This window comes from Benincasa hispida, chromosome 12 (genome assembly GCF_027475165.1).
Source record: "Benincasa hispida cultivar pf3 chromosome 12, pf3_genome.v1.1, whole genome shotgun sequence".
Lineage (NCBI taxonomy): Eukaryota > Viridiplantae > Streptophyta > Magnoliopsida > Cucurbitales > Cucurbitaceae > Benincasa > Benincasa hispida.
Genome location: NC_143489.1, coordinates 40,437,448 through 40,448,316, shown reverse-complemented (window position 1 = coordinate 40,448,316; position 10,869 = coordinate 40,437,448). Strand labels below are relative to the sequence as shown.

The window sequence follows — 10,869 nt, the reverse complement described above, 5'->3', positions numbered from 1 at the left end:
TATATATTTATATATTATTTTAACTTTTAATATGGTTTAAAATCGTTTAGAACTATGTTCAACTTTCAATATTATTTTAAAAATTCTTTGATAAATATTTCAAGTTTTTATGGATAATTTTACGATGACTTTGTAAGATTATTAACAAATATTACTTATGTTGATGCCAAATAATGGATCAACCATAAATTTATTCTACAGAAAAAAAAAAAATAGTCCAAGTACTTGTAAGACAAAAGAGATTAAGCATCGAATGGTATTAAGCCACACACCCTATGATAGTCAAGTCCGTCTCGAGTTTTTGAGTAACTTGACAATGGAAAATAATAAGATATTTTAGGTGTACCTTTGACCAATAACTTTGATCGTTTAAATAAAGATCGTAAATAAATAAATAACTAAAACACCTCAAACTAGAAAGTATGTTAAAAACTCTTGATTGAATAAATGATTTCAAATTAGAGTAAATATCAAAATGAATAAAGGCCAATCTTTTGGTTATCATACACAAACACTCTCATTAAAATTCTATAAGTGAGACATTCATTTAAGATAATGAGTAATTACTCACGTCGCGTATGATATACATATTTTATAAATTGTATTTTTTTCATTCATTCGATGCATAACCATTAAAAAAAAATTGGTACTTTTCTCAGTGCAATCCATTGATTTTACTTTTCTTTGTACAATTTACCACCTACTATCCAAAAATTGACCTGAATAAATTTTGCCTTTTTTATTAAAATTTGTAACTCCTCCCTAGCTGTGACTTAGGTGTATTTGCTTCACAAAAAAGGGAAATGTAAAGAAAAGGAAAGAAAAAAAAAAGAGTAAGATAATGGATTCTGACAAATTAATAATAAAGTAGAAAACTTTAAAAGAAAACATGACTCCTACTTTTTTACACACAAATATACCTGATTTCTGATCTCCTTAATTTTGTTTAATACACTTTGTGGCTTAAAAAGTTTAGTGTAAGAATGGATAATCTGATCACATGACAAAACCACTCAACTACCCAAAATAATCAACACCAAAAAAGCAAAAATAAAAACACAACAGAAATAATAATAACAATATTAATAATTATAAAAATAAATAAACAAATAATAGTTATGGGGTATTATTATTAGTTGCACTGTTTTTCATCTAATGTCTTTTCAAACACCTAAGCAACCCCTACCCTACTCTTCTCCTTTCATTTATATCTTTCTTCCCTTTCCCCCTCCCACCTTTTCCTTTTTAGGTTTTCCAATTTTTCAATATCTTTTTACTTTTTAATTCTTTTTCATCACTTCTAATTCTTCACTTTATTTTAAATAAAAATTAGCAAAGTTTAATTATTTTATTATTTTAACTCATGTAAAAACTTATCCAATCGACATAGTTTAAATGGAGATAAGATATGAATTATCATTCTAAAGTTCTATTAGAATGCGACCAAAGTCTCAAATTGGTTAAATAAAAGGAGGATTGTGGATATATAAGTAAGGACAACTATCTCCATTGGCATGACACCTGTTGGGGTGAAACCAAAAGCAAAACCATGATGTTTGTGCTTAAAATGGATAATATCATACCATTCTGGAGATAGTTGGCGGGTCATTGTCCCTATCAAGTGATATCATAGCCATGCTCCTAACTTAGCCATAGCCATGTCGGTAGAATCCTCAAGGTCATAGTGTGATCCGTGGTTGAACTTTATTGGATAGATAATGTGCTTGGGTGAATAGGAGCTAGCCTGGGAATGCGACGAAAGTCCCACATTGATTAGATAAAAGGACGCCTCCAAGAAAAAATGAAAGCAAAAGAAACAATATTCCATCCATGGAAAGATATTTACTATAGTTTCCTCAAATAATAGTTTTGTTTCAAGTAATGGCATTTGATTTTGTCGCTCTTTTTTGGTAGTTTGTGATCTAATGAATTAGATAATTAAACCCTAATTGGATAGTTCACACGAGCCATTCAACAAATACTCATACATCTAGGTTATTAGGTGTATTAAATTGGGCAAAGAACCGTGGTTGTTATTTAATGCATTGTACATTCGTCGATTTGCACGTGTCTTGAAGTTTAAACGTTTATAATATTTTCACAATAATAAACTTTTCCATTTATTGTCATATTATTAATAGATTGATCCCAATATAATTTAAAAGAGTATTTAGTTTATAGAACTAAGATGAATCTATTAAACTCTATGATATCTAAACTTAAGTCCCTGTTTAAAACCATGAATCAAACTTGTTCTAATCATTTCATTACCAACCTTCATAATTACATAAGAGATAAACTTGAGATGCTTTATAAAAAGAGATTAAGTTAAAGATAGCAAAAAGGTTGGATAGGGCAATAATGATTTGAAAGGATGCCTAATTTTTGACATGGACTTATTACTTTATCTTTAAGATATTGTTGTGAGATTAAATTTCCTAAGAGATTGACACAACCAATTCACTTAAAAGAAAGTTTCCAAAGTCTAATGTTCCAAAACAAATTTACTAATTACTTTTTTAGTTGTCTCAAAGTTATTGGAAGAGAATAAATAGGTTAATGGTCTCGATGAGTTATGAAATAAATATAATCTTAGATGTTGATGAGAATTTTCAAATAGAAATTTTGAGAAAACAATAATTTAATACTAAGTTTAGTTAAATTAACTAAGTTGCTACCTATAAACATCGTAGTAGTATATTAATATTGTATGTAATGTAACTATCCGACTTTTTACTTAAAATTGAGAGAACAATAATATAATACTATGTTTTAATTGAATAATTAAGTTGCTTAACCTATAAATACATCATAGTAATATATCAACATTATAGGTAGGGTTTAAAGTGTCGATATAGACAAAAATTTCGAGATCTCAATTTTATATAAATGTTGATCAAAATATTGAAAATTTTTTATGTGAATAAATATTTCTAAAAAAAAATTATGAAGATGAAAAATCCAAAAAAAGATTATATTTAAATTTATAAATAAATATTTTTACACTTTTTGAACTAGTTAAAATATTTGTTAATTTATATCATATTCACATTTGTATCATTTTGTTGCTTGATTCTTTTAATGTTACAATAGAAATATCAATTCACTCATTATTATGATGACAAACTCATGTAAATATAGAAATATTAATGAAAAAAATGTCGACATGTCGATGAAAACTCTTGTATGCTTTCTTCTGTGCATCGAGATTGGAATATACAATTGCACCTATGTTAGCTCTGTGGGATTTTTCTACTATTTCTTATTCTTGATTTTTTGAATTGATTTTTCTACTATTTCTTATTCTTGATTTTTTGAATTGATTAGTTAATAGTTGTATTCATGATATACGAAACTTTATTATTCTGCCGGAGGTTAGTAGGGTGTGATGTTTCTTTTGATATAAATAAAACAAAAAGGACATAAGCAAAGACTAATTATATGTCAATAAAAAAGACAAGCCTCAATACACATGAATTTACGTGAAACAAATACGAGAAGCACTAAGATCAAGGTTAATTACTTTTTTTTTTCCTTATTTTTTGAGTTATGAGCCTAATTTAATTAAGAGAATAATCCAAATCACAAATATTTTGGAACAATAAAAGATTAAAAAATAATGAAGCTGACGTAAATTCATGTTACAACTTTAATGATAATGATTACTGTCAAATCGAATATGATTTGATCGATATAAATTTGTACTATCAACTTTGTCTGAAAATTGATTCTCACCTCACATATTATAATAATAATAAATAAATAAATAATCATCTTTGGTATAAACTTACTTCATCTTGCATAATTCAAATATTGATTTTTTTCTTTTAATTTTTATACAACTTTTTAATTCTCAAAATTATTTTGTTTTTGTTTGTTTGTTTTGGGTAGTTGTTTTAAATAGAATTCTGTTTAAAATATTTACAAATATAAAAAAATATTACCGTCTATCAGTAATAGATAGTGATAAAAATTGATAGAGATCATATGTCTTTCACTGATATTACTAGATATCTATCATTATCTATCACTAATAAATAGTGATATTTTATTCTATTTTGCTATATTTATAAATAAGTTGACTTATTTTCTTTTATTGAAAAATATATTTTTTTTCTTTTTGGTTGTTTGTCTTTGGCATAAAAAAGATACGAGTGTTGTGTGAATTTTTATTCTAATAGAGTATATCTTTAGAATTTTGTAGACAGGAATTTCTATACCATTAATTGTGATATTTGTATATTTTGTTATTTCTCCCTACCCATTTTATTGTTTTCAACAACATTTTGAGCAATTTTCTCTACCTAATCAAATTGTAAAGCTAACTCAATTGAAAAATTAAAGATTTTCAAGTGACTTGAATTTATGGTGTATACATTTTCAAGTTTTTAATTTTTTTTTTTTAAAAAAACATTTTGTAATAAATTGAGTATTTAAATAAAAATAACTAAAAAAAAAAAAAAAACTGCCTCATTTTATGGTACAGTACAGGTTTCAAACACTGTTTTTTTTTTTTTTTTTTTGTAATTATTAAATACAAGATTCTCACTTACCTTATCACAATCATATTGGTAATTTTTAGCTTTCATAAATACCATAGTTCATCCTTTTTTTTTTCCTACTTCATAGTAATTGACACTAATTGCACATTCTTCAATGTTGGCAAATGCAACAAATTCTCGATAATATATTATAATTGCATATTTTATTACTGTAGAAAACCATTTTTGAGTTCTTATAGACAACTAATTTTTCAAAAAAGTCAAGTTATTTCTTTTGAAATTAAAATTTTTAATGTAATTAATAATATCAATAAATATTTGTTTAAAAAAATTGTATATATGTTTAATTCCCATATTTAATTCTGCTAGTATCAAAATTCTATTTATTTAGTCCTCAACTTTAAAATTTCTAAAAATTATAGTTCTATTTAATTTCAGTCGTTTGTGATGTTGACACAACTTATTAATTTGATAAATATTTTGGTTTGATTTTTGACAAATCAATAAAGAAATAAATAGCAACTAAACAAACTAAGGTCATGCACATGGTTTAGGACAGACAGGCCATTTAATAATTTATCTTCTACTACCTATTTGTCACACCATGCAAATCAGCCTATATTTAATTTAACCAATAGAAATACAAGAAAAAAAATTCCAAATTCACAAAATAATTATCAATTGCGAAATTGAATAAATGAAATTATGATTTATGAGGATAATTTTCAGTCAACAAATAACATACAAAAATTCAAAGGGAATGGCACACATAGGAAATATTTTCATAATATTTTCCACTTTTTAAGAATTAAGGCTCACCATATTTATTGTAGAAAGGTAAGCTACATAACCCCCCCAAAAAAAAAAAAAAAAGAGAAAAAAAGCATATCGTCATTAATCCACCCTTTAAATACAAAGGCAGAAAAAAAAAAAAGAAAAAAGAATCCAGGTCCACAAACTCACACCCAGTCACTCACTCACTCACTCACTGAGTCAGACTCACTTTGACTCATCGGGAGCGAGTTGCCATGCTGACGTGGCGATCAACGGTCGAGTGTGCCAGCCAAGCATTAAACACCCATTATTTTCCTCCACCCTGTACCCTTCTCCGCCAGCAAATAGGGCCAAAAGCATACTAGCTTGCTTAAACGCGTTCGAACCGAGATGGACCGGGTCGAACCCGGCCGATTCCATCCGAGTTCGCCATTGAGTTAATGACTCGTGCCGCTCAACTCGGTTCGTTCCTTCACAAGCCACCACGTTGTAAATCTGCTTCCCCAAATAAACCTCAGACAAAAACACGTCTTCACTTGCCGGTTCGAACCCGGTCGATGACCCCTCTAGCGAGTCAAACAAGTTCGAGTAATAATGCAACGCTTCGGTAAACCGGTCCAGAAAAACCGGTCCGTTGTGGTTCGCTTCTTGTTCCACAATCGTCACGATCTTCGGCTTCGTCTTCTTTATCGATCCCAAAACCTTCTCTATCGCTCCAGGCCGAGCTAACAACCGGTGCAGATCGAACACTGAGTTCACCGCCACCGACTCCACCGCTGCCGGCCGAATCTCCAAAGCCGCCGGATCGAGATCGGCTAGATTACTACACACGATGTGATTGAAATCGAACTCAACACCAATGGCTTCTGCCATCTGCGCTAACTTCCACCCGACTTGCTGCAACGAATCCGCCGTATTATCCGGCTGTGGCGGGCCGATTCCCGTCAATCGAAACGCCGGCGGACCTCCAGGTCGTAATGCGAGTGCCTGCATAAGCGCCGGCCATTGCATACCTTGATTGAGACTGAAATCGATGACATGAACTCTCGCCGCCGTCGCGAACGCTTCAAGAATAGCCTGATTTGCAGTGAAATGCGCGAATTTAAGATACGGACAGGTTTCGTAAAAGTGCATCTGAAGAGGATCGGAGTAAGAGGAGTAAAGTCCATCTTGAGGAGAGTAGAATCTGTAAATCCGACGAGCTAGGGCTTGAGCGAAATACGTCGCGACCTTCCTCATAGCGCCGGCTTGCGACGCAGCAAGAAATGTGATGTGCTTCACCAACGCATCGGCGAGCTTCATATTCTCTTGCTGCACTGCCTCAGCGCAAGCCATTAGAGCGTGAACAAGCTGAATCCCAGTCTCTTGTGATTCCTCCTCCACAACCACGACCGGCCGCGGAGTTTCAGAGACAATCCCCGCCGAAGCAACGAACGGCGGTGAAGAGGACGAGGGCGACGGTAACAAATTCACCGAACTGATATCTGTTTCAATCTTCAATCGCTTACGAGAATTACTTTCGGTTTCTGTGGTGGAATCTTTACGAGGCAAAACGGCAACACCAGGAATGGCGCTAAGATCGTACTCAGAATCATCGTCGTACAAACACGATTTAGTGGATTGAATCCGGTGGTGAGAATTGGAATAGGGAGAAGATTGAGGGGGAGGATTAAACTGATTTGTGGAATTATTGAATTCAGAGAGCATATTTTGAACCCAAGCAGAGAGATCAGAAGGATTATAATGAACAGTATCAGAAGCAAGATGAGAAATCCCATCTTCCTGAGCAGTTCCCATCACCATCTCAAGCTGCTCAAGCTTCAAAGCCACATCCGCCATATCCGAGACTTGAACTTTGTAACCCAAAACAGCAAGCAACTCATCCATTCCACCGGCGCCGCCATCTTTCTCCTCATCCTCCTCCCACATCTTCATTTTCGCACTCGACATTGAAGAACACTCTCCTTTCACAACCCTCCGGCCACAACCTGCAGTAGATCTATCATCTTCAAGCTCCCTCTTCATCTCAACTAACTGATTAAAAAAAAGAAAACCCAACTAGAGAAAAATCAAAACCAAACCATGAAATTGCAAATGAAATGGAGCAAATGGGAAATGGGGAATGAGGGTTTCAGCGGTGTATTGGGAATTTCCTTTTTTTTTTTTCTTTTTTTCAGGGAGAACATGATAGGAAAGGGGAAAACAGTAGGGGATAAGGAACAACAGAGGCCATAATAATAATAGAAGGCGTTTTTTTTTTTTTTTTTTTGATTTTTTATTTTTGAAGAATAATAATTTAGTGTTAGGAGAATGTGAAAAAATAGGGAAATTATGGGAAAGAAAGAGATATATATGTATATATATAAAAGAAGAAAAAGGAGGAGCTGAGAAGCAGGAAGCCGTGGCAGCACCGCAATTCCCAAAACTTTAATACACTCTGAATCTGATGATATATTGCTTACACCTCTAATATACCCAACTATCCTGCGTCTCACACTTCAAAAATATAATACAATATTCATTTTTATTTATATCTTTAATAATGTTTGTATTAAATTATTTAAGTCTAGTTTGCTAATCATTTCTTTTTTTAAAAAAAAATTAAGTCTATTTTATCTGCATTTTTTAACTATGATTTTCATTTTTTTTAAATACAATTATTGAATTCTTAGCCAAATTTCGAAAACAAAAATAAAATTTTGAAAACTACTTTTTCATTAGTTCTAAAAATTTGGCTTGATTTTTTTAAATTATTAATAAAAAGTAAATAACCAAAAAATAAATTTAGAAGTAGAAGTAATAACATAAGCTTAATTTTAAAAAACAATAACAAAATATAAAATGGTTACCAAATGGGGTCTTAATTTAATTTTTTTTCAATTATAATAAATTAAAATATTAATATAATATAACAAATTTTTTTTATTGTCTGTCTATCTGTATCTAATAGATACATACATATATTAATCAATCGCGGTTTTTCTTAGACAGATTGTGATATTTTACTATATTTAAAATTATTTTTAATAGTTCGGTCATTTAAAATATTTCTTTTCAAATTCATCCCCGTTGATTTAATGTTTTGGTTTTTTTTCTCTAACTTTGTTTATTATGATTTTCATATTTTTTTTGTGTAAATATTTGAATTCTTAACCATTTTTTTGTTTTTTAAAAAATCCAAGTTATTCATAATTGCTCTCTCTTTAGTTTTTAAATTTTAACTTTAGTTTTGGAGAATACTTCTAAAATGTAAACAACAAAACATAGAAACTAATAGGTGGAAGGGGTGTTATAGATTTAATTTTAAAAAATCAAATGGTTACCAAACTATTTTTGTGTGTGTTGATAGATTTTTTATGAATTCAAATTTTTTTAAAACTAATTGATTTATTTGATATAGATTTAAATTTTGTGTACATTAGAAATCTCGAACTTTCAATTTAGTGTTTAATAGATGTGTAAATTTTATTTTAAAATAAAAATTAAAAACTTAACAACTAAATTTGTAATTTTGAAGTTCAATAAAGTTAGAGATTAAACTAGAAGGGTAATTTAACTAATTTGAATAATAAAAATCTCTAAACTTACCAATCAAGTTTAACTCTTCATTAACATTTTGTTTTCATATTTTCTTCAAATGTAGGAATTAATCTTTTTAATTTTTTTTTTTTTTTTAAAAAGCTCGAATAGAATGGATAGTATCCATTTTCATTGATGGGATTGGTTTTTCATACTCTTTACCTCAATTTATTTAAAATAATGTCAATTTTTCTCTTGTTATTAATTTAATTTGGCTACTACTATGATATATAGAATTTGGATATAAAATAATTAATTTTTGGAAAAAAAAAAAGAAAAAAAGAAATTGGTTGTGTTGTAGGGCTTTTAAATTAATGGGAACTTGGATGGGAAGTGTGGGGTCCAGCTGGGAAATGCTGTTCCCTTCACACCTTCGCCTTTCATTCTCACCCACTCCTTCATCTCTCCTCGTGTTCTTCACGCGCTTTACTTTACCACTCAAACCAATAACATTTTAATTATGGTATACACTATGTATAAATATAATATACGAAAAACAAAAACCTTTTTCTTTTTACTTTTTCCAGTTTTTGTAGGGAAATTTTCATACATTGAAAAAATATCAAATTATTTATAAAATTAGAAAAAAAATACTGATAGACACCGATAGACTTCTATTAGCATCTATCATACAGTATTAATAGACTTCTATCTGTTTCTATTAGTGATAGACACTGATAGACTTTTATCAACATCTATCAAAGAAGATTAAATTTTGTTATTTTATGTAAATAGCTAATTTTTCTTATTTTTCTATTTTTGAAGATTTTTCTTTTAATCATTTTGAACTGTTATATTTTTAATCCTTTAATTTTAAAATGTTGTATTCTTTTTATCTTGAGTTTTATTTATTATTATTATTATTTTTTGGAACCATAACATTAGCTACTACTAGTATTTGGTAGAGATATAAAGTTTTGAATGTCATGGTTACAACTCGAAATAAACCAATCATGGAAATTACAAAGCCATTTAAACTAAACTCCAATGAAACCTCGACGAGCAAGCTCATGAGCTGAAGTATTCCATTCACGCCTTGTAAAGTGAAAGACACAAGACTTGAAGATTTGGGCTTTACGCTAAATCACATTCAAGAACCTGCACACCTCCACGAACCACTCAATCTTCTTGTTGATCATGTCAATAAGAGTCTTGGAATCAGATAAAATCGTGATGGAGTCACTGCCCACATTAGATGCAAATTATAGACCTTCTAAAATCCCAACAGCTCCAGCACAGATGGGAAAGAGCTAAAAAAGGCAAAAACCATAAGCAGCTGCGTTAACCAAACCCTGCATTAGGTCAAATGACTTGACAACTCGAACAACCCTGACTACCCAACTCAAATTGCAAGGGTTGGGTCAAATTTTTTATGTGCTTTTCGGGTTGTGTTGGGTCTCGGGTTGTATTTTTAAAATTTCGAGTTGACCCAACCCAACCTAAATTATTATTACTACTACTACTACTACTACTACTACTACTATTATTATATATGTCTCATTTAGGATTTGTTTTGCACACCACAGTCGCACAACCTCCAAGCATCCCCGATGGCCCTTCATGTGTCTTTTCTTCTTCCACTCACCTCAGTTGCCTAGTCTCTCTCCCTTTATTGATTTTTTTTCAGTTGTTTGTGCACAAAGAAAATTTGTCTCTACTCTTCAATGTTGTGATTCGTCTCCTTCGTCTATTTTATTAACTTCGTCTCTCCTCACTGTTGTGGTTCATCTCCTTCTTGTCTCTCTCACTGTTGTTTCCCTCTTCTCCTCCGATCTCAGTGATCATCTGCGTCGTCTCCCTCTTCTCCCTCAATCTTCAGTCGTCTAGTGTCGATTCCATTTTCGATATTGAGTTGAGTTCAAACGTCAAAGCTTAATGTTCAATTCATTGTCTTTGTCAAGCTTTCTCTGAATTCTTTTTCTAGAAAAGAAAAAACAAGTTCTCTATATTTTATAACCCGACAACTCAGCCCAAACTCAAATTTTAAGGGTTGAGTTGGTTTGGGTTGGAGACC

At 30.8% G+C, this 10,869-nt stretch overlaps 1 protein-coding gene across 1 annotated transcript; it reads right to left on the bottom strand.

The window, feature by feature from the left end:
• Nucleotides 1-5,263: 5,263 nt before the first annotated feature.
• Nucleotides 5,264-7,739, bottom strand: LOC120067343 (DELLA protein GAI-like). Its single transcript, XM_039018911.2, has one exon. The coding sequence runs from the start codon at nucleotides 7,299-7,301 to the stop codon at nucleotides 5,502-5,504; it is 1,800 nt and encodes a 599-aa protein (XP_038874839.1). The 5' UTR covers nucleotides 7,302-7,739; the 3' UTR covers nucleotides 5,264-5,501.
• Nucleotides 7,740-10,869: the final 3,130 nt, after the last annotated feature.